We start from the raw sequence: 25516 nt of genomic DNA, 5'->3' as shown, positions 1-25516 counted from the left end.
ACAATTATTGTCTGACAGACATTAAAATTAAAAACTTTCAAGTTTTATAGACATTTGTGTATTAACAGTTAACATCACAAGTAAATATCCTTAAAATCAATAAATACTTGTTTTTACTAATCACTTGCTAATCCATTTGTAACAAGCCTAATTAAATAGTCTAAATCCCTGTTTTTCCCCCAACACAGTCTTACTTTGCCTAGCTATAAATTTCAATCATCATCAAAAGGAAATACTTTTTCAATTTGTGTGTATGGTGAAATCAATATTTATCAACATTTACCAATACAAATCTAATCCATCCAAGCCTACCTAGAAGATTCTTTCTACATTACAAATCATTTTAGGTTTTATGATGTATGCATGACTGATCTTGAACGTTTTTATAAAACACCAAATAAGCAACATCATTAATTTCCTCCTAAAGCATGAACACTGCAATAAAACACCTGTGGTTGGGTTAGATCAGTTGACGCAGGGGATTAGGCTGCAGGAATATAAAACTGCAGTGTAGATGTTTGGGCTCAGGCTGGAGCCTGGGCTCGGGGACCCTCCCCCCTTGTGGGGTCTCAGAGCCACGCCCTGAGACCCTGCACGGGGGGAGGCTCCCAGAGCCTGAGCTCCAGCCTGAACTTCTACACTGCAATTTTATAATCCCACTGCCTGAGCCAGCTGACCAGGATCAGCCAGGGGTGTTTAATTGCAGTGTAGACATTTTCTTAAGAGTCAAATTCTGCTGATGGCTACTCCAGTGTAAATCCAGAGTAACTCCATTTAAGACAATGGAATTACACTGGTCAGAAGCTAGCCCTTAATCACTTAAATTATCAACCCTCAAATTCTAGACAGATTAATCCCCAACTAGCATTTTGTGTTTAACCAAAAAATTATACCTACAAAAGGGACACCAATAGTTGGCTGCAAATGCTCTCCCAGATCTCAGCTACATCTTGGGCCACTGGCTCACTTTGGACCCAGAGATTTGGCTGCAACTCCCCACACCCCCAAGCAGAATGAGAGGTGGGTTTTTGCTACATCAGACACTTCCTTTCCCTATCTCCAGAGGGGGAACAAGCTTACTCCTCTCTTGTTCCCCGTCAGCATAGACACCAGCTGCACAAATCCACGTTCCACTGGAGGACCTTCTGTTTTTACTGAATTTAAGTTCTCATTTTAAAATTCTGTAAAAAGTGACTATGGTTGCAAAGAACAATATTCCAAAGGCAAGGCCAAATCCAAGTCCAAGTCTGTGGACAGCCTGTAACAGTAGCCCAGAGATGTATGCAATGCATTGGGGCAGGTAAGTAGGGTGTGTGTGGAGGGGAGTTTAACAGCAATTTAAAATGTTCATTATTAACTATTTCACTGCTCATCACCGTAGCAGAACTATTTAGCTAATGTGCTTCTCCAAAGTGGTTGGATAACAGAAATTAGAGATGCAAAAGGGGGGTGGGAAATAAAAGTTATGTGCACTACACAGGCTGAGCAAATCTGGGGATGATCAACCGTAATCAGCTAGGGGAGCTTATGGAAGGCTTATTCTCTAGCTATTGAGGACTCTACTCTCTGCAAATCTGAAGCCACTTGACTAACTCAAACAGCTAACAAAATCTGCATGCTTATAAAAATATCAAGCTGTGGAGAGGAGCTTGTGGCTGTCATAATGGTGGAGGAGATAAGGCTTTTATTTCTAGTTGCAAGATTTTTTCCCATGGACAACTTCAGCAGAATGATCTTTCCCACTTCCTGACTTGCTCAAGAAATAGGAATGTGACAATGATCCCTATGCTGAATGGATCAGAAAGTTTCCACATTCATTTGATCAACAGTTTTAAAATTTCTAAAGGGACAACAAAATGTCCAAGTTGCTTACAGACTCCTTTTTAGCTTAACCTGTAGAAAACAGTCACAGTTGAGCTAGACATGTCTGACGTGCAATACTCTGAACCAAAGTTTGGGAAGCTAGCTAAATTTCTACCAATCCCTGTGAAGGGACTGATATGCAGAGAGCTACTGTTGTGAAAGCCTGTTTGAAAGTATTTATGTTTGTGAAAAAAAAAAAAAATTCTATGACAGAGCTAAACAAATTCACACATTGTAGACCCAAACCAGATTCTATAATGTATGTGACAACCTCAAAACCAAAGCCAGACAAGAGGATGGACTGAGAGAACCAGTACGAGCCATTAATACCAGTTTCTTAAAACATTATACTGTGCATGTACTGAAAAACTACTATGTATGCTTACAGCACTGTCTCCTTATAAAACTGTGTGGTTAGCATTCGCTAAAATCCCATATACATTTAATGTAAATTAGGTGCAGCCCTTGTACTAATGGTAGTGTGCAACCCACAGTGCAAGAAAAGTTTTGCATCACTGACCTATTTAAGAGGCAGGCAACTTTGGAGAGGTTTTTTATTTTTTTTAATTGTTATTTTGACTAAGGCCAGTTTACTGCCTAATTCAGTACAAGGCTGCACCTAATTTAGTACGAGGGCTGCACCTAATTTACTGCCTAATTCAGTCATCTGATTTTCAAAGCAAGGTCCTTGTATTAGGCGGTCACTACAAGAAAAGGTCAGTTGTTCAAAGGATGAAATGATGTCCCTTTTGAAGGTAACTGAAGAAGTGATATACAACACATCACCTCTGCTTCAGTGTGTTATAAATGTCAAAATGGAGGAATTCCCAGTCCTTACTTTCTAAAAATTATACTGTAACTGACAATTTCCTAACTCAAGAAGTGTGGCATCCAACATGGGGAAATCCTATCTTAGACCTAATTTTGCAGATAAAGAGGGCATGATCACAGAACTAAAAGTTAAGGGTTGCCTAGATGCATGCAACTGTGACTGGATTACATTTATGTGCACAGAGATAAAGTCCCAACCAGTAATATATATACTTAGGTGCTTTACAAGGGCCATTTCACAAACATGAAAATTGTAAGTCAGATCAGCTAGGAGAAAGAACAGAAAAATGTTAGTGATAATTGGGAACTGTTCAAGAATGTTTTACTAGATGTCCCAAAAGCAAAAAACCCGAGAAAGAAGGCTATGCTGGTTAAACAAAAAAAACCAAACCAACCCCCCTGACCCATACCCTTGCTTAGAGGGGAACTGAACTCAGCAATAAAAATAAATAATATATAACAAATGGAAAAAAAGGGAAACGGATAGCAGTGAATATACATTAGAGGTGAGAAACTGTAGGAAATTGATAGGGAAGCAAAAGGACACAAGACAAAATCCATGGCCAGCAGAGTTAAGGGCAATAAGGAGAGGTATTTTAAAAGTATAAAGAAACAAAAGGAGTCCTTACAATGGTACTGGTCCATTATGTAGAACTGTCACTAATAATGCAGCAAGGCAGAAGTATTCAAAAATATTTGTGTTCTGTATTTGGGAAAAAAGCTAAATGTTTTCATATCATGAGGGTGATTAAATAACTCTACATAAGTAACTTAAGGGCATGTTATACAGTAGCTACTGAAGTTAGACATCTCTAAATCAAGAGGTCCAGATAACTTGCATCCAAGAGTTTTAAAAGAGCTGCCTGAGTAGCCGTCTACTTTTTAAAAGGTCTTGGAACACTGGGGAAGTTCCAGAAAACTGGAAGAAAAGCTTGTGTTGTGCCAATATTTAAAAGGGGGAAAAACAGGACAACCCACGTAATATCCCCGACTTCAATCCTGGGAAAAATAATGGAATGGCTGATATGGGACTCGGTTAATAAAGGAGGGTAATTTAATTAATGCGGATCAGCATAGGTTTATAGATAATTCAGACTAGAAATAAGGTAAAAAAATAAAATAAATAACAGTGATGATAATCAATCATTGGAAGGACTTTCCAAGGGTTGTGGTGGATTCTCCATTATTGGAAATTTTTAAATCAAGATTGGATGTTTTCCTTGAAGATATTCTCCAGTTCAAACACGAGTTCATTCAGGGAAGTCTCATGGCTTGTGTTATATAGGAGGTCAGGCTAGACTAGCACAGTGGTCCTTTCTGGCTTTAGAATCTATAAAGGGTATATGAAAGTGAACATCCAAGGCACCCACTGGCTGCCTAACTAGAACACATTGCAAACCTATTGTATCTTACCTATCTGGAGTTCCAAAGGGCACTGGACATCAGTGCTGGGATCACCCAAGGAGTCCAATCCTTAACTTTATCTAGTCTGCTCCATTAATCATATGAACAATAGGAAAGGGAGGGAAATTTTGGATCAGCCTCTCCAGATGGCCCTAGCACCAATGTCCAGAGTCATGTCAAAATCCAAACGGATCCCTGTCACACCACCCATGATGTACAGTCCTGGTGTATCTGACATGGGACCATGTTATGATTCTAGACCCTTGCTAGTTAGAATGGAATTCAACTTGCAAGAAATTTCTTGCAAGAGATCCAACTTTAATAACTACTAATCTCCTCTCAACTGACAGAATGTCACAGTTTGTTTACAGCCAGGGTTCCCATGAACAAAAGACAAACCAGCCAGAATCTCATCTTTTAAAATAACTGTTGGAAACAGAAATTGCCCATATTCATCGAGCACCAAAACCCTACCACTTTTCTTTCCTGAAGCTACTGTCTGCACCAAACATAATAAGTGAGTGCCAATGAGAGAGAGCCTGATTCTTGGATGCTGATACCAAGGCAAAAAATAAATCCATATATTTGCCTGATGAAAAGCTACTGCAGGTAACTAACAAGGTTTACTTTTTAATATGGACACTACTCTGAATACTGTAGTAATTAGAAAAAAAAATTAAAATAGCATGCACATGTGTGTTTTGAATTTGTAAGTGTATATTTGGCAGTTCTGGATTCAAGCCTGATATGTGCACTTCAGTCCCTGCAAAGCAGAATTTAAAACAAAAATGAAGAAATTGTTGAATAGTGTGTTTCACCTTGAATCATTTCATACTAGTCTTCCTTAATCTGTGCATCATTGTTTTTTCACCACTTTCCATACATACCTTAAACTAAAAAACATTCTACAGTTGTTTTTACTTTCCAGCACTAGATATTTTTCCTCTTAATGCCTTTAAAGAAATAATTTTAAGAGTAGCTCAACAAACAGTCTAATATCCTCAACAACAATTGAGAATCAATTCAGAAATGTAATTCTACAGATTCACTTAGTTCCAGAGAAATATAAAACCATACAATACAAGCCCACTTATACTTACTCTCCAACGCTGTAAGCAACACCCATTGTCAGGTCTACCAGCAAGCGAATTAGTTACTCTCAGTCACTGTCCAAAAGCATTAGAGCTACTTGCGCTGCTAACTGGCAGAGAAGTTCCCTTATGTAGTGCACCTTTTTCAGCTGAGACTTCTTTAATGATTACATCTTCCCAGTTACGTGCTAGAGACAAGAACTGCTGTGATTTTGCAATCAAAACAGTAGCCTTGAAGTCACCGATTAACTCAACTACATCATCAGGGATAATGGGGAGACTATTTTTGGGACTTTCTGTAACTTGTAAGTCATGTATTGCCCAAGAAGGAATCCAGTAGAAGAATTAAGACAGAAGACAAGGTGGATACATGATTTGTTACGGTTTTGTGACCCCCACAGGAAGCAAATACTGGGTTCTGCACATATTTTTTTTAAAAAGTTGTATTAAAAGCTATTAAAACAGTTAAAACTAAGGAATAATTTTTTTTGTGTCTCCACTACTGATGTTTCAGGTGGCTTACAGAAAACATTGAAAAACAGATCAATTCAGACAGGTATACGATGGTATGATACCGAATTAGAAAATCATGAAGTAACTTTTTTCATGTGACTTTAGCACTCATGAAACGTACCACACTGAAAGACCTGGGTGCCTGCACTATGAATGCACACAGCAAGTACTACACCAGAAGGGGCAGTTTAAGTTCCCACTATCTCTCCAGCACTGAAATGCAGTCACCTGTGGGCTAATTACAGCAGTGGTTTAACAGCACACAGCAACACTACATGAAAGTTTAGGATGGGGTGAACTCATCGAAGTTGGAACTATGGGGGAATTTAACTAGACAGAATGACTGGGAGCATGGATCCTGATTTCGCCACATTCTGGCTACATTTTTTTTTTAAAGTCTTAATGAATAAAACAAAGATACACTAAGATGTCACACAGGTTACTACAGGGGTGGCCAACCTGTGGCTCCGGAGCCACATGCGGTTCTTCAGAAGTTAATATGTGACTCCTTGTATAGGCACCAACTCCGGGGTTGGAGCTACAGGCGCCAACTTTCCAATGTGCTGAGGGGTGCTCACTGCTCAACCCCTGGCTCTGCCATAGACCCTGCCTCCACTACACCCCTTCCCGCTCCCTCCCCTGAGTCTGCCGTGCCCTCGCTCCTCCTCCCCAGAGCCTCCTGCACGCCTCGAAACAGTTGATTGGGAGGTGCAGGGAGGAAGGGGGAGGTGCTGCGGCAGGGCTGCCAGTGGTTGGGAGGTGCTGGGAGCTTGGGGGGGGGAGGGGCTGATGGGGGGCAGCTGATGTATTACTGTGGCTCTTTGGCAATGTACCTTGGTAAATTCTGGCTCCTTCTCAGGCTCAGGTTGGCCACCCCTGGGTTACTATGACTGAGTTGCATGGGGGAGAATTTGGTTTCACTGGTGGCAGGTTGAGAGGGTTTGTATGTGGCAATTGAGCCTATACAGGTTGGGGTTTTTTTTGTACATTTGGAATGAATAATTTCATCAGCACCTGAAGTTTTATAACTAGACAACACATTTTTTTGATCTATGGAAAGAAACAAAAACATCCCTAAATGATCTGCTGTTCACAGTTTTTCCCAGGGAACAGCACAGTGAAACAGACCCGATTATGGACAGCAGTGAAAAACTGTCAAGGTTTTGAATAGCAGCTCTGAAAGTCACCAGTCTTGTTGATTTCACTGTGAGGCTCTTTGACAAAGTTAAGACAAGCAGCAGAGGTATTGGAGCTGTCAGCCTGCAGACTCAGTGGCAGCAGTTCACATTTAGAATGATTTCTTTGTAATCACAAGGGCTAGAAAATTAGTTTAAAACAAAAAAAATAGCTTAAATGGCCACTTTACTCACCAGAAGAATTTTCTACTCCTCAATGAGAATTAGGCAAGTTATTTTTCAAGCATGGCTAAGGTTAATATATATTTCAGATTTATCCTTGAACAAATAAGCACCCAGAGAAAGACCTTTAGCATTTTTTATACAACATTAAATTAGATACACCACCTAAAAAGCAATACTGGCCTTGCATTAAGTTACAGTATCACTTAAACTCTGAAGTGCTGGCTCACATTTTAATCTAGAATTTTCTTAATCTACAATTTTGTGACCCCACTGGAAGCAAGTACTGGGTTCTGCACATAGCTTTTTATTCACTGGCTATCTTCAGCTACAGCTCAAACCACTATAAATTTAACTACTACCAACATTCCAGCTGGATTAAACCTTTATCTCTGAGTCAGCTAGTTCCACACCACTGCTCTGCTTAACTAACTCCTTTCTAAAATGCACCCGGGGATCAGACATAGCTAATTTTATCTTTGTTTTTTGTATTGTGAAACTATTGGTAGATTAGGAAAATATGATTTTTAAAAACTGACTACAGCTTAAAACCCCTGACTGATATTTGCAAAGTGGGATAATTCTCTCTCCTTAATTTTTGGATCATCAATAGAACTAACTGAGCAGCTCTGCATATTATGTGAGTCCATTATAGCAATACAATTGCAGAATGCTGGAGGGCAATGGGAGGAAGAGGGTAGGAAGGTTGTATGTCGAAAGCGGCAGCAGCTGGAAAAAAACCCTCTCAAAACATAAGTCTGAAAAAGCCCTACCATTGCAAAGATCATTTAGCAATATGAAATGAGACTTTAGGTAATTGACTGCATTAAAGCCTTATTTCAACAAGTTTGATGAGCAAATACAGCCAGTTATGCTCTTTTGTCCATCCGTGAAAGCTAGATGTTACTGGTACAGTGAAATGCAGGTAAGCAGTTTTAGCAAACTGGTCCACATCTGCCAAAAAGGAGAAAAATCAAGAGCATGGCTTAACGGGTGATTTACTTTGAAAAATGACCTTTAAAATAACTGGCATTGAGGGGTTCTGGATTTATTGCTGCTCACTGACCTACTAGCAAACTAAGCTAACTTGCTGTGTAAGAAGATAATTTTATGATGTGCCAACCCCACAAACTCAATCTGGGGAGGGGAAAAAAAAAAACCAACAACCACACACACTGGCTTCCTTTTGGCTTGTACATCATTGTAGTTGTTAGAGATCCTGCAAACCCAATTCTGCCCTAATTTACACCAAAGAAGCCCCATTGACTTCCATCCATACTCTGACAATTACATAACTTGTAACTGCTCAAATGGAATTGACAGGCAGAGTTTGAAATTGGAACTTAAAAAATCCCACGTGTAAGCCTGAATAGATCCAGCTCACTCTCACATAATTGTGTTGGCTCCACGCTGCTAACAAAACTTCAGTACGAGGACACTGGCCACCTTCTAAAGCATTTGACAGACAATCAGTCTCCAAATACAAACTGGGAACAGATGTGAGTAAGAAGATGCCATTTTTACATAACCGCATTGAAATGCAGACCTAAGTATTGTACTCTTGAGCTCTGAAGGAAGCAGTACCCTTTGAAATGCCCACATTTGACAGAATTTCTCTGCAGCAGCCACATGACTATCTTTACAAGCTACAAATTCCAGTGGAATAAATATTTTAACAGGCTAGAAATTCAAGTGAATCATGATGCTCTAATGAAGTCTCTGGAACTTATTCTATGGCTCTTAGAATAAGTTTAAGCAAGAAATTATTCAACTACTATACACAATATATCCTTCCAGCAGAGTAAGTTGTTCTTTTCACAGCGGTCTCCTTCAGTTCAGAATACAAGAAACAAAGGCTCAGTGAAAAAGAAAAAAAAAAAAAATAGATCTGTAATTCCTGTGCGCAGGAATCCAACCCTCCTTTGTTGAACATTATTTATTACAATTTATACTCTTCTAAACAATGGAAGCGGAAATAACTGAACTTCTTTGACAGTCACTCCTTCATCCCCACCTCCCAAACACCTCTCTACTCACATGCTGCTAAGGAGGAGTAGGCTTTCCTTTGCGCTTCCAATCCCTCTTCACCCCATACACTTCCCCTGCATCCTCAAGAACACCACACAGACGCTTTACCTCCTAGCATTCCTGCTGCATTTGGGCTCTTGGACAAACTTTGGTGTGGGATACGGGGTGTCAGGATTTGCTCCTAAAATTGTTGATGTGGTTGATAATTAATGAAGAGACAAATGCGTTTTGTATCATGTACTGCAGCCTACCTTTCCCGAGGAACAGCAAACCAGTACTCTGGCTGCTTTCTCCTTTTACCATACTGCTGTGCCATGGTGGTGCTTTGAGTAACAAAGGACTTTCTCATGGGCTTGCCCACTTTGATACACAGAAACATTGGAGGGGTCTTGCTTTTCTCCTCTTTTGAAGGAAGCATATCTGAATCAGAAACAAAAGGAATGATAGGCGTACAGTACAGTACTGGTAGCTTAGATACAGACACAAAGATCAATCTCCTTCTGGGAAGAAATATTCAACACACTGAGTTTACCACATTCACCCTGGGAGGGCCCAAAGGCCACCTTTTCCATAAGACAGATGCCCAGGAACTGTCAGTGGCACACAGACCTTTTCCAAAAGGGGAGATAAAAAAAAAATCCCCCCCAGACACAATTTGTGACCTAGACTATGATTCTCCTCTCACCTACTCTGGTGTAAATCAAGGATTTCTCCACTGAAGTAAATGGAGTTTGTTACCCTGGTTTTAAGGGAGAATCGAGCCCTCAGACTTGAAAAAAGAAACACCTCACACATGCTGTGTAAACTGGAGGTCAGCTTGGCTTGGGTTCAAGAGAATTCCACGTTTTCCAACGTGCGCCTATATTTCATCTATATTCACATAATAGTAGAACAAACAGAATGGTGACTCAGCAAGACTGTGCTTATACTCCTGCTCAGCAGCACATCTTGGGTGGTCCAGCAGCACAAAAAGGACTAAGAAACAGTATAAACATGTGCACGCCTGCACACACACACACACACACACACACACACACACTCTTTAGAGTCATTATGTTGGTGTGTACCACTCTGGATTTTTACACATTAGAAGTACATTGGCAGTCTTCAATGGAACTGCAGATCATGTCAATACATAGCAAAATAATAGTAAATCTTTCAGCCACTGTGTGTCACAGTCAACACTATACATGGATGACATTTTATTGCACTTATTGCTAAAATGTTACGAAAAATTGTTACTAAACATGGACAAAGCACACTAGCCATCTGTCAAACTCAGTAGCCCAAACTATTAGAAGGGATCCTTTTTCTCCTACATTACTTCTGGATTGAGAATTTGTACGGTCAAGTTATCGCCTGAAGATTTATATTGTAAAATACCAAACTACACTGAAAAGGAAATAAATAGGAAGATCATCCTAGTGAGCACTGAATTGATGCTGCCCAGCTCCCACAGTTAACAGAATAAGAATAGACAGACCTACCTTCAATTGGTACTTGAATTCTCTGTAACAGCCACAGTCTGATTTCTGAATTATTGTCCAACTGTGTTTCTTGACACACCTTGTCCAGAGATGGTACTGATGAAGATTTCAAAGACTCTTTAAGATCCTTTTCCGCCACTGCAGCCAAACGGACTTCCAGTGAAGGCTCTTTCCTTTCAATGCAGCTTGAATCCCCACTTTTAACTGTAAGAAGTTTGTTAACTTGAAACTCTGAACAGCTAAGTGTGAGGTCTACGCCTGTTGCTTTATTGTTTTCACCTTCACCGATTCCAGCCTTATGTAGCTTTTCAGAAGACTGTGACCCATCTTTATCTTTACTGAGGTAAAACTCAATAAGTTTGTTTTTATCTAGCTCCTTTTGAGTGTCCAGTGTAGTCTCCACCTTACCTGTCGGGGAACTGGCACACTTGTTTACTTCTGGCATGACATCTTGCTTCTCACATGATTCTGAGTCTATATCAGCTTTGGGTTCAACATCATTCTTTGTGCCCAAGGAATCAAATGCCAGTAGGTCCTGGACTTCTGAAACAGATTTGGTTACTTGCGACCTGGCTTTCCCCAACTCCTTGGGGTCAAAAGGAAAACCTTCTGTTACTGCATCTTTTCTGTCTAATCTGGTATTTGTAAGAGATGCAGTCTCTTGGAGTTCAATGAAGTCATCATCTCCTCCTCCTATAAGGGAACGTTCTTTCGTTTTGGAGTCTGAAGCAGCTTTTTCCCCAGAAGGTTCCTTGGTATGTGCCCCTACAGCGGACCTTTCAGATGCTTCAGCGGAGGCCATGTCATTGGGAGGTTCCAATGACTTAGATTCCATTGAAACAGTGCTGTCAGAAGGCTTAAGAAGTTCAAAATCTGCAGATTTCTCCTTGTCCAAAGGCTTTATTGATTTGGAATCATCCCCATTTTGCTGCCTCTTCTCCTTGCTCAGGGACTTGAATTTGCTGAAAGGGTTGATATCTTTCTCAGAGGAAAGGTCTTCCCACTCTCCTGGCCTGTACAAAGGACAAAGATCCTTTGGAATGTCACTGTCAGGAGAAATGGTGGATGTATGTGGGATGTTAAAAACAAAATGGAAACGAAACAAAATGGCAAAGAAAACAACTTAAATATGTGAAAATGATTTTAAACAACAAAACCAAACCAAAAATGGCTTCCTTGAAAAGAAAATGTAAGCCAGCTGAAATATATGGTATCAAAATGAAGAAACTGTGGGAAGTATAACTTTTAAAAGATGAGTAATTCTGCAGCGTATATCTCATGGGGGAAGAAATGGTACATATGTAACTAACATGGTATGCGTCATCGGGTATTCAATAATACAAAAATAAGGCCAGCTGGTGTAAAATGGCATTGCTTTACTGAAGTCAAAGGACCTGCACTGATTTGCACCAGCTAAGGATCTAGCCCTGTTTATTCTGTTACTTCTCATCCTTTATAAAAGAAGAGTGGTATGTCTGGAACAATGCTCCAGACTCTTGCAGCATTCCTGCTTCTTTAACTGGTAGAAGTTAATTATTGAAAGTACAGAAAACCACAGAGAGAACCTCTACATTTTTTAAGCACTTACACAACTTTAGAGCTGTAAATGCCCTAAAAGGCTTAAGTTACTTGTTATTCCCCCAATGCTAAAATTGATCATTTGACTGCAGGATTTCCCCAAAAACTTTAGGGATGGGTGGGGCAACCCATCAAAGAGCCTGAAAGTAGGAAAATCTTGGCAATATATGGACATATAGCTCAAGATCTTAATTTACTTTGTTATTCACATAGGTCAAGTTTAAAGAGCCTGAGAACAGATAATGAAAGCTTATATATTTTCCCATGAAGATACTGGGATGCAAAGTATGGTATAGAGGTCTAAACAGATAAGACAGGCATCCCTATGACTAAGGGTCAGATTAGGTCACAGAGGTCACAGATTCTGTGACATTCAGAGCCCTCCGTGACATTTTTCACCTCAGCCCTAGGGACCCAGAAACCCGAGCTGCCGTGGGCAGGCCCTGGAGCCCCAAGCCGCCCCATTATTTTTAGTAAAAGTCACTGACAGGTTGAGGACTTCTGTGAATTTTTGTTCATTGCCTGAGACCCGTCAGTGATTTTTACTAAAAGTCACGGTGACAAAAATCTTAGCTTTACCTATGACTATACCACCACGATACATCTCTCCAGGGCTAGCTGCCTTTGTTCTGCATGGCTGAGATGTTATGACTATTTTTTTTTGTTGGGTAGGGGAGAAGAGGGAAGATGACACATTTACTTAAACAGTGAAACCCTGTGATCTGCATTGAGAAGACAGGTTGTTGTTTTCTAGAACAGACCTGTGGACAGTGTTCATCATCAAGGTATAATTGACAAAATGTAAGTGAAAATACCAGGTAAGAAAACACTGCTGTGTATTAGAAGTAATTAAATGGGTTACGATCTCTTATTCCTACATAAGAGGACTGATATTTTGGAGGTTTGTGGGAGGTAGGAATTTTCCTGCTGCTATGACCAGAAATGTTTAAAAATACCTGTTCCATTAACCAATATAGTTATAATAGCAACAGCAAGCAATTTGAACGAAAGCTAATCAGTAACATTCTGTAGTCACCTCCCGTCCATTAAAATTGTGGAACACTTTCTGGGGGGCCTCAATCAGTTGTAGAAACTAACCCGCAGGAATAAATATCACATAAACCTAAACATTACACATGGCGTGCCATCTTTCTCTCAGCCTTTGGACATTTTCACTGTCCTTTGTCTCTTAGGTTTTGATACCTACTACATGTGTCTCCTTTTCTGCTGTTGAAAAGTTTATTTTCCTTCATCTTTTATAGCAGTGGCTCTCAACCTTTCCAGACTACTGTACCCCTTTCAGGAGTCTGATTTGTCTTGCGTATCCCCAAGTTTCACCTCACTGGAAAAGTACTTGCTTACAAAATCAGACATAAAAATACAAACATGTCACAGCACACTATTACTGAAAAACTGCTGACTCTCTCATTTTTACCATGGTATATAAATATTGTACTTACATTTCAGTGTAGAGTATATAGAGCAGTATAAACAAGTCATTGTCTGTATGAAATTTTAGTTTGTGCTGACTTCACTACTGCATTTTATGTAGCCTGTTGTAAAAGTAGGCAAATATCTAGATGAGCTGATGTACCCCCTGGAAGACATCTGGGTACCCCCAGGGGTATATCTACACCTGGTTGAGAACCACTGTTTTATAGGACATCACACCTTTCTGCCTTTATCCACCTCTCTTTCCTTTAAGGCACTGTTAATTGTCTCTTCCCATGAACTTTATTACCACTCCCACCAAACCTCTCTTTTCTTGTTCTTGTTTTCCCCTCCCCTGCTGATAAGATGTAAACACAATCAGGAAAGAACACTCCTTACGATGGCAGGGCATCTTTAATCTTCATGTGAGAGATATCATTGTAGAGGGCTATCGAAACAACCTCCTCCATAGGGCAGATGAGCCCATACTCTTCACAGCCATTCTCAATTACCAGAGGATCCGACTTATGTGGGTCAAACATGATGTTGTTTGGAGTCACTATCATGACACCCCCAACTACACCCTAATAATAAAAACAAATAAAGAGAGAGTTAGCACATCAAATCTAATCACTGACCAGAGGTCACTTTAATGAATAGCTCAGTGTCAACCTTTAAGTTATTTGCCCAGTATAATACTCACTCTCATGTCTCTTTATACCCCTGTGGGGCAATATTTTCTAACAGAACGCTCTGGCTCCCAACTGCACTGGGCCAGGTATTATAAAGAAGGATAAATAAAAAGAGAACTCTTTGGAACATTCAAAATGCTTAGCTGACAAGGACAGGGTTATAAAGAGGATTCAAGGTACTTAACTTTCATCCCTGGCTGCTATAAACTAGAGCTGCAGCTTGTTAATTAACCAGAAGCAAGAAAAGATTTTTTTTTTTTTTTTAAACCCACCAGCAACTTTTTATTTTGGCTACACCTGCATGGTAAATCTGTGCTAGCAGCCCTACCTCAACCTGCTGGCACAGATTTCTGCACACATGCAGGGCCGCCCATTAATAGGGACATGGAGAGGTTGCTGTACTGACAGCAGATGAATCTAGAGTTCCACATCCCCTTCCTTGAAAGAGCCGTCTGGTACATAGAAAATCTTTTCTTGACCTATTTTACAGGGATCCAACATGGTGATTCCATTCTCCACCCTCCAATGGCACTACTGGCCAAGCTGGCAATTTATACTGCTGTGGAAACGATTTTTAACTCTTGGAAATGACTAGCCCTGGGTTGGATGAATGACTGTCTCCCACAATCGGATATGGGGCTCATGGATGTGGCCTTTTAGTAGCCTACAATCATGACCAAAATTTTCAGTAATACTGCATTTGATCAGAAGTCATTTGACAGACAGTTGTCATAGGGCCCAAATGATCACAAGATTAGCCTGCATAGCACTGCGAGCATCACTAAGGAAAAGGCTAGTCAACCAGCAAGTCATGCCAGTGCAGGCTAGGAAGCCAGAGGAAGAGATACAAAACTAACAGATGGATGCTAGGGAGCACGTGTTGCCTTTTGTTTGTGGAGCAAAGGCAAGATATACTTTGCACATCCTTCTTCTGTGTGGTGTGTGTGTGTGTGTGTGTGTGTATGGCAGGAGGTTCTGCCATTCAGACTCACAGGTATCAAAGTCACTGTTCTCAATACAGACAGCAGAATGCCACATATATAGGCCAAGTTTTGTATTTGGGCCAAAGCGGAAACAGGAATAGATTGGTCTTGGCAAAGCAGAGTCTGAAGTCCACACTGGACTGCTGAGGTGTGAAGCTGTTTTTGGCTCCTAAAGCATACATAGGCTTCAAAGAAACTGACAGTTATATATTTTGAAATGGAACCCAATATCAAAAGCTTTATACAAGAAAGCACTGTGTTGTACAAGTTTCTGCACAAGACACACTAGTATTCTGCTACTTTCTACAAAAACTCCAAGTTGGTTAAATGCGTATTCCACATCTGTTCAGAAACAGAAAAAGCGAGAGCCCTGAATGTAAATCGTATACAAAACAATAGGACAAAAGGAAAAAAAAGCTAAGTTGAAACAATTAGTATCTCAGGTGTTTCCTGTTGGCTCCAAAGAACATGAAAACTCAAGTGTATAAACATCTTTTATAGGAGACGTAAATGAAAAACAACAAGAGTAGATAAGAAAATAAATAAGTGTAGGAAAACAGTTTTCAAACTTCAGGACTAAGAGAACTAAGATCTGCCCTGATCTTGTGCATTTACCTCTTGAGAGAGTTCAAAGCCAATTCAGGTCACACATATACATAACAACAAACATTTGTCCATTTTATAAAGTGATCCTGTAATTTAATGGAACTTTGCAGTCTCTGCTCAGGCATTTTGTACATCATGATTAATGGAACTATGAAGTGCAATACTCTCTGTACAGGTGTCTTCCTAGCAGATGGGTGGGGCCCCCAACATTTCTTGAAAGGAGACCTTTCTAATAAAAGGCTGTAAAGGAGAAGGAGATGGGTGGATAGGAAGAGCTATTCTTCCATCAAGCAGTCACTGTAATAGATAAATGGACGTAAAGAGCAAATATGTCACTATAGTGTGGAGTAACAAATGGAATGTCCAGAGCACTTTCTTACATTATGCTTGGCTCCCAAACCCACTGTTAGCCTCTGACTTACACTAACAACAAAGTTCACTCTCTAAAAGGATCTCGAATCAGGCCCAAGGCCCAAGCTCCACTTACCTTACCGTCTGTGAAGTAACGGCAGTTCATTTTTAAAAATTTGACAACTATTGGTTCATCTTCCTCCGAGGTAGATGACAGAACTCTCTCAATTGGTTTGAAGGCCTTTCTTGCCAAGTCAGCATCCTTTAAAAAGCAAAAGCCTCAGTGCAAAACAACAGGACCAGTTTCACCGACATTTTCCTTCTTAGATTTTGAAAAATTAAAGACCAAGGTGCATTAACAATTTTCCTTTTGGTTTAAAGGAAAAACAGAGCCAGATTTATATTTCATACTCCACCCAGCATGTGTCCACGTTTTGTTTATAACATTATAAAAAAACAAACAAACACAACCTCCAAGTAAATGAGAGACAGGAAATTAAGAAAAAAAACAAAACCACCCACTACAAAAGTTTCCAATTAGACACCTAAGTTAACCACACTAAGGCCTAAGTTCCCTGTAAACCGCGCAGCCACGCAGTAGCCTATTTAGCGCCACACAGGCGCTTAGGGAACCCACCTGGGGGCCTGCCTCAGCCGGGGGAGGGGCGCCCCTCCCCCCGGCCCCAACTCACCCTGCGGCCCAGACCTACCACAGCCGGATCGGGCCCAGGTGCAGCCCCAGGCGTGGCCGGGGTGGTATGGCCCGGGCCAGCCCCAGGTGCGGCGCAGCCCGACCCTGGAGCAGCCCGGTCCCAGCCGCAGCATGGCTGGTCTGCCAGCCCTGCTGGGGCCGGGCGCCTATCCTGCAGCCCCTGCCCCAGGGCTCCCGCAGCAGGGACAGGCACCTCTCCCCCCAGCCCAGGTGCTGCTGCGGGGAGAGAGCGCAGGGGGGCGGGGAGGACGGGAAGGCCTCTCTCCCCGCAGTAGCTCCAGAGCACCCTCCTTCATCCCAAACCCATCATCCCCAGCCCCACCCCAGAGCCCGCACCCCCAGCTGGAGCCCTCACCCCCTGCACCCAACCCTCTGCCCTCGCCCTGAGCCCCTCATCCCCAGCCCCACCCCAGAGCCTTCATACCCCTGCACCCCAACCCTCTGCCTCAGCCCCCTCCCACAAAAACCCACCCCCACCACATGAATGTTGTTATGTGCACCAATATGAATGTGATATGTCACACATCCATATTGGTGCACACAACAAAATTCATTCCGCACATGGGTGGGAAAAATTAGAGGGAACACTGACTAAGGCCCAATTCTTCAATTTGATTGACATGGAAAGACCAATGAACACAGCCCCACTGACTTTAATGGGACTCCATTTTCATGGATCAGATCATAGGCCTAACTGAGGCCTAACACTCTCAGCAATTTACTTCATTCTAGTCTCAAATCCCTTAAATAGCCATAGATTGGGGGAGGAGGAGGTAGCGGGGGGGATTGGTTTAATTGTGTAAACATCAGCACAGAAACATCTAAACTCCCAGGAACAACTGGCTCAAACCCATCAGCCAGTTTTAATGCCATTTTCTACAATGCCTCAATTGCAACCTCATCAAAAAATAACTATTTAATAGGATTTAACCTGAGCTTCAAAGAAACAGTGTTCTATAAATACAAGATTTACTTACAGGAAGTTTATCATATTCAGCATCTGATGATGAAGGAGAAACAGGAGCACCAGGACTGGAAGACGCTAACCTAGAAGCACTGGAATAGTGGTCAGTATCTGGGACATAGAGAACCTGCACAAAGATTACATTAAATATAAATAACTTATTTTAAAATAGTTACATATAGAAGAAAAAGAGAGAGACATAGAAGTGTCTGTAGCCCACGAAAGCTTATGCTCAAATAAATTTGTTAGTCTCTAAGGCGCCACAAGTACTCCTTTTTGTGGAAGCAGACTAACATGACTGCTACTCTGAAACCTGACATTCTGGAATAACTCCTATCTCTAAAATCCTATTTGTCAGTCAGTGGGGTTCAATATGAATCTCACTGCAGGATCAGGGTCTATATTTTGTTTTTTGAGAAAGGCAGCAGCATACACCAGTTTTGAAAGAATGATAACCTCCCTTACCAGTGTAAACTACAACCTAATTACAAGATTAACTAATACAGAAATCATCACAGTATAGTTCATATAAATTAATGCAGCAGATGCCTGTTATAAAGGCAAAAATTGGACCAAAAAAAGAAGCCACTGGAGGAAGCAACAAATGTAAATTTTAGAGCTAGAAGTTACAGGAAATTATGTTTTGCAATAAGATGTCTCTTTTCCAAACCATATTTATGTCAGAGGGAAAAACTCTTCTGAATTAAAGAGAAAATATGTAATGGAACACTGTCAGGTACCTTGGAAACTTTTTATTTAAAAAAAATAAATCTGTCCACAAATTTTTTTTATTAAAAAAATTAAGCCATATTTTATTTGGATTTTTACTCTTACAGACTTTCAAGCGTTTAGTAGCATAAGACCCTAAAAATAAAGCTGCACAGTCATTTGTCAATGTCAAAGCCCAAAGAAGTGCAGAAAGAAATACACTTCAATGGTCAAAAAGAAAAATTAAAACCACAGAACTTTTTAAACCCACAGTATTATTTACGAGTACAGACACTTAAAAAAAAATTTTTTTTTAATAATAAAAACTGTACTTGAATTCACTCTGCTGCTGAGTGACCTTAGGCAAGTCACTTTACCTCTGTGCCTTGGTTTCCCCATCTATCAAATGGAGACAATGATACTTGCTTACTTTATAAGTTGCTTTGAGATCTACTAATGAAATGTACTTTATAAGAGCTAGATATTATCACTAGAGCTGGCCAAAACTCCTGTTCTTTTTATTCCAGAATGTGTTTTGCAGTGAGATGTGTGTGGCCAATACCAGATTGTCTTTGTTGGGACTCCTGCATGGATCTCATTGCAGAATCAGGGCCATAGTGTTTATATTACACATTTCAGAATTTCGAGAACTGGTTTTGTTCTGACTCAGAATGAAATCAAATTTTCAAGATTTCTTGCAAATCAGAAATTCTGGAAAAAAACTGTACCTGGTGTTTTCAAATCTAACTATGCTCCCAGGACAGCAGCTGCTCACTGACTAGAAGCAATGGTGAAGCTGACAAGGATGTCAATTTCACTCCGCAGCTTCTGAGGGCTCCCAGAATCTAGGGTTCCTGGGTAGACCTGCCATGCAGACTGCCTCTGGGACAAGGAGCCCAGGGTTTCTTATTCCTGGGCCAGCTGGCTTCCTGATTCCCAAGTGGGCCTAGACCAATTCTTGCAACCATCTGAGCTAGACTCCATTTTGAGGTTTTATACTATTGCCCATCACCATCATATATGTCTGCCTTAACAGACTCATTAAGTTGGGGGAGAAAGAGGGGAGTCTTTAAATACATAGCAAAGAATCAGAATTTCGGAGTATTTAAAACTTAAAAAATTACCTGCCCTGGAACAATTGTGTGTGTGAACAGCCTATTGAGTTCCACAAGTCTGTTTGGAGTGATGTTAAATTTCAATGCTATGCTGTTTAGGGTGTCCTGACTTCCAGCCTGAAGAAAGAAAACTGGATGTTTAAGATACGGCAATAATGAAGTACAGGATCAGTATAATAGTTTATTTAAACTTTATCGGGTAAACCAGTTGCAGGGTATGGACTTGGTGATCTAACATATTTTCTATCGGTCTACTTTTTGGGAGATGACACAGTTAATTATAAGACAACATATACTAAATTAGCAGCACTTTTCCCACTCTGTAAAACAGAGAAAAGAGAACAGTCACAATCCCTCTCTCACTGCTTCATCAAACTTAGTTAAACAACGTATCATTTTAACTTAGCTCCTTCCAGTTATAACTAGTTAGGAGAGAGGAGGAGGGGGGCACATTATGCACACATTGTATATATATATTTGACATTCATTACTCTTTCAAAGCAACAGAGGGTCCTGTGGCACCTTTAAGACTAACAGAAGTATTGGGAGCATAAGCTTTCGTGGGTAAGAACCTCACTTCTTCAGACTTGCATCTGAAGAAGTGAGGTTCTTACCCACGAAAGCTTATGCTCCCAATACTTCTGTTAGTCTTAAAGGTGCCACAGGACCCTCTGTTGCTTTTTACAGATTCAGACTAACACGGCTACCCCTCTGATACATTACTCTTTCACGCATTCTAGCAGTTAAGTTTCAAGCCTATTCTCAGCAGGCCTGGTGGTAACACAGCATACTAGCACATGAGAGAGTCAGGTTAAGAGTTCCTTCCCTTCCTGAATCTGTAGGGAAAGGGTACATCACAATACGTCCCTGGCACCTTTCAGTAAGCTTTCTCCCAGTACACAACTAATCGCTTCTGATACAGAGGCAGTGTATCTCATTGGCATTCCAAAAGGGAAACACTGGCATCTCATGTCCAGGGTACAAACATATTCCTGCTAGAGGGCCTAGGCAACACTTAATGGGACAAAACTATTTCTCAGAGGAAGAGGAGAGGTATTACATGGCCACACTATGGAAGTGGAAATACACAAAGACAGGCAGCTGGGAGAGGGTGGGTGATGCCTAAGTTGGAGGATGGTTGTGGGGTTGAGACCAATTTCGCTTCCTACACATAGAATATTTGGAGGATATTTTTAAAAAGAATTAAAGGGTGTCTATATTAGTTTGGTTTCTTTCGATTCTCATTAACCTCGGCAACCTCATTTTAAACATTAACAAATGACCTAACTGTGCACCCAGTACTTACAGTATATTCTATAGTTCCAAGGGGTTTCTGAGTAACCATTTTCTTCTCTTTCTTTTCATTGGTTTTGTTTTGATTGTCATCTGAGGAACAAACAAGTCACTTAAATTAACCAAGTCTCAAACCTTTCACCTGTCAACATTTTTCAAGTGAGGATATTTACTGTACATGTGGGATATAACTGTGGTTTGATCACATACAACAGTGACACTGCAAAAAAGAGATACTGTAGTTGTCAAGCCCTGAAATGTTACCATATGGCCACCAAGACTAAATCAATACTGTACTAGGTTCTGATTAGAATTTTACAGCCTTTTAAGGTCAACTTATACTCTGCTGCATCCCTGTAAAAAGTCTTTGTGGATTCTTCCCTTAGTTAAAGAAGAACAATTTACTTCTGGGGTAAAGCACAGGTTTGTACTACACAACTGGGGTGATGTCTACATAGAAAGAGCTAGCACATGGTTGTATTCAATAATTCTGCATCAGTAGTTTTATGAAAAATCAGATTAAAATGGAGACCTAACCAATAATACTTAATATTTTAAATACTATTTTCATCCTCAAAATATTTTTAGGCCCTTGTAGACACGTACATGAGTTAATGGAACTATTCAGGTGTGTGTGTGTGTGTGTGTGTGTGTGTGTGTGTGTGTGTGTGTGTGTGTGTAAAACTTTGCAGGATAGGAGCTTAATTCATTAGAATTCTCAACTTCAGGTACGGTAAGTATTATTATCCTTATTTTTTGCAGAGAGTTTAAGTAACATGCCCAAAATATGAGAGAGACAACAGGTATCTGTCAGTCAGTTGCATGACCACAGCTCTCACTGACTTCAAGGATTACTGAGTAAAGGTGCTGGAGGCTAAACTGCAGGGAGTCTTACTGAAATCAATGGGACTCTGCCTAGGTTGATCCCTTTGGAGGACTGAAATCTGATTTTGAAAACAAGCATTTTTTTCTTAACTACATGGTTTATTTCTTTGGAAAAATAAAGTTACTCCTCAATTACTTCGAAATAGTCATGCAAACACTGCAGATACTTAAGAGATAAACCACCATTTACTAAATATATACAGCTAAATGAGTAGATAATTGTATTGATTGTAAAGGTACTGGCAGCAGAATGTCTTTTCTTGCTAATCTATACTCATGAGCAAGTGCTAAAACCAAAACATGGTAAACAGCATGAATAAAGCGGCCTCTACAAAAACAAAAAAACCTTAATGATCTGATGCAACTGGGAGTTTTGGATGTGAAGAAACACGCCACATCATAGGGTATTAATTTTCAAATTGTGCCATTACTACAAAATAGTCTCTGTACGTGCTTAATGGAAACCAACACCACACGTTTAGGGGCAAAGGTACAATTATTTGCTATTAGAGAACAACTTCTAAAAGACACCCATTCAAGTAAGATTTCAAATTGAGTCAGCCCCTTAACCTCCTCCCCCATATTCTAACAAGTAAAGTGACCAGCAGAAGGAAACAGGAATCAAAGACTGCATACCTAGCAAAAGGTAAGGCTGTCTGTAGTCAACACACCAGGAGAAATGCTTGTGAACGGAAAGACTGTGCATAACCTCTAGCAGGTTCTTCAAACTGCTGGGATCACAGGCCACAACTTCAGGTAAGGACTCGCAGCTGTCTCCATTTGCCGAATTGTACCCAGAAGACAAAGTCTCGTCGCTTTCAACACTGCTGCATTCTTGGGGAAATTTGCATGCAGCTCTTTTGTCTGTAGCAGCAGCAGCGGGAGAAGGGCAGATGTTGCAACATTCACCTGGATCGTGGACACTACAACACTCCACTGCAAACATCTCCGGGCGGGGAATGAGGGCAAATTACCTAATCACACGCAATGTGTCTGATAAGGAACGTGGTGGCTCATACCCCGCAAAGGAACGATGACTTCTGGAAAGCACAGGGATCCTGCTGTTCTGTTGCTTGTCCGGCAATCTTCTAGAAAGGTCACGTCTCTCCCCTTTCCCCGCCTCTTCCTCCCAAGACAGCTCCCTTGGCTCCAGGCGGGACAGCAGCAGAGCCTCTTGCTGCTCTGAGCTGTAGGGGTCTCTCCCTTGCAATGAAGCCTCTCCCCTACAGACTGAGGCCTCTCTCCAACAGTACGTGCTGCTTGTTGCTCGATGAACTAATGCCATGAAAAGAAGCTGCTGCCCACCCTCGTCCCTTCTCCGATCAGCTGGAGCAGCGCTGGCAGAGGGCAGGGCAGCTGAGCTCTCCCAGTGCTCACTGGGGAGGGGGCTTGCTCTGCGCAGTCCAGTTTCAACCAGACTAGAGCAGGAGCAGAGCGAGTGCTGCCCTGCACGTACCGCCCCCAGCCCCAGGATTGCAGGCTCTGTCTGGAACAAAGGTATAAGGGCCCTCCCTGGTCCTGCACATGCAGCACGTACAACCCCAAGCCCTGCGATATAGCACAGGAAGGCGCAGGGTCAGTAGTGGGACAAGGAGCACGTTGTCTCCCTCCCCACTCAGGAGCCACCTGTGCAGGTAGTCTGACACTATTCTCCACAAATCAGTTTTAACAACACTAGCAGCTGTTTTTACTAACCCACTAAAATAGATTCCAGTCCCTGCTTTGTGATCTAACACCACAGAGAGGCCTGAATATTAAAAGTTTAAGCCTGTTTAACAATATCTTTTTCTTTAAGTGGCTGATTTACTTGTTCCATCCTGCTTTGTGATTTGGAGAATAGGTAACCAAATACTGCAAAGCTGGGCTTCTGGTACTTTATATTGCTATTTTAGAGAGACTGTGAAATTTAACATCCTTGTAGGGGGGGAAAGACTAAAGAAACCTAGCACAATAGCATTTAACTTCAAAAAGGGAAACTATACAAAAATGAGCAGGCTAGTTAAACAAATTAAAAGAAAGTCATAAGAGTTAAATGCCTGCAAGCTACATGGAAACTCTTTAAAAACACCATAAAATGTATCCTCCTCCCCTCCAAGTACCAAAAATGCATGGTAGCTTTGGCTTGTGTGACTGCTAATGTATTTACTTAGTAGGGTTCCAAACAGCTGTCTGATGCAATACAGAAAAGCGAGCTAGATTCCTGTTTTTAATTAAAAAAGCCTAAATAATGCAAACAGTAAGGAAGCTTTGCAAAAGTTCACAAAATCAGTTTAGGCTAAATATAAATTCTAACTGAGGCAAAAGAGACACAGTCAAAATTAATTATACCCAATTTTCACCAATAACTATTTTTCTTGCATCTAGCACCTTTGCCAACACATATGTTCATCTTTTCAAGTGCAAGAGAAATAGCATACATGAGAATACAGACCTCATAAAATTATTTTTTTATTTTAAATAGGTTTTTAATTTGATCGCCTTTATAGTCACCTTTCTTCTATAAGATGGAAATTTCCAAAGAGATAAGTTGCATGATTTATAACCCAGTACTTAAAATATAAAGATTGCCAAATAGGCTTGTTTGCAAGAAATGATGGGACGTATGTTATAAACTGTCTGAGTTTCTTCTTAATGTTGCTGGTGAATTCACATTAAGTGGCTGGTATGTTTTTGTTAGGACTTTTGTAATCAGCTGTTTTTACAGAATTTGAGGATACACTCCGTAAGGTGATCATAGCATTTTAGGCCCGAAAGGGACTTCAAGAGGTCATCTAGTCAGTCCCCTGCACTCATGGCAGGACTAAGTATTATAACAGATACCTGTTGACTCTCTCATATTTTGGGCATGTTACTTAAACTCTGCAAAAAATAAGGATAATAATACTTGCCTACCTACCTAACACTGAAGTTCTAGGTCTTTGTTACCCAGGTAATTCCATGTTAACTTCCTCAAAAGTGGTCGTTTGTCTTTTTCATTTTGATATTTTCAGGGCATATGGCATAAAACACTGATTATTTTTTTAAAAGCTGCTGGTTTCAGCAGGACTTTTCCAGAAAATGACATGAGCCCAGGATGACATAAAACAAATCTTATTGGGCCATATTATCAGAATTGAAGGTAGTTTTCACAACTGATGTGCCTGAAGACCCTCAGGGGAAGGTGCTGCAAGGTGTAGTCACCACCCATTAAAATCAAGGAGAAAGCTGAGACCATCACTTTTTTGAGACAAAAGAAGACTGATGTTTCAGAACCCCAGGACTAATTACCTCCCGGGAAGGAAGTCATGACATCAATAAACAGGCTACACCAGCCTTTGACCAGTCTCCCAGCAACTGAAAAGCCCTCTACTGTGAAGTACTGTGCCAGCTATAACATCATCTACTTCCTTGACTGCAGCTATAGCTCCTGACCCTTTTTTTCGACTTTTTCCTTTTGTTTTCATTATCTGGGAGACATCCCAACCTTTTTGTTAGTTTAGGATGTGAAGGTATGGTTGTGTGCATGGATGTGTGTCTGAGTGCCTGTAAAACCCTCACAGGGAAGGTATCAGAAAGAAAGATTCCCTCCTCCCCCGGTTCAAAACAACATTAAATGCTATCTCTTAAAAGATATTTAGTAATGT

The 25516-nt window shown here is 40.8% G+C and overlaps 1 protein-coding gene across 1 annotated transcript in view; it reads right to left on the bottom strand.

The window, feature by feature from the left end:
• The window catches only part of NCOA7 (nuclear receptor coactivator 7), a 113368-nt gene that overhangs the window by 29280 nt on the left and 58572 nt on the right, over nt 1–25516 (bottom strand). The window contains exons 4-10 of the mRNA XM_065400740.1: nt 21022–21101; nt 19725–19832; nt 17906–18019; nt 16353–16478; nt 13984–14168; nt 10576–11621; nt 9340–9508 (exon numbers count right to left, since the gene is read on the bottom strand). Of these exons, the coding sequence (XP_065256812.1) occupies nt 9340–9508; nt 10576–11621; nt 13984–14168; nt 16353–16478; nt 17906–18019; nt 19725–19832; nt 21022–21101 (1828 nt within the window). The remainder of the gene's footprint in view (nt 1–9339; nt 9509–10575; nt 11622–13983; nt 14169–16352; nt 16479–17905; nt 18020–19724; nt 19833–21021; nt 21102–25516) is intronic.

This window comes from Emys orbicularis, chromosome 3, assembly GCF_028017835.1.
Source record: "Emys orbicularis isolate rEmyOrb1 chromosome 3, rEmyOrb1.hap1, whole genome shotgun sequence".
NCBI classification, from domain to species: domain Eukaryota; kingdom Metazoa; phylum Chordata; order Testudines; family Emydidae; genus Emys; species Emys orbicularis.
This window is presented reverse-complemented; position numbering and strand designations above follow the sequence as displayed.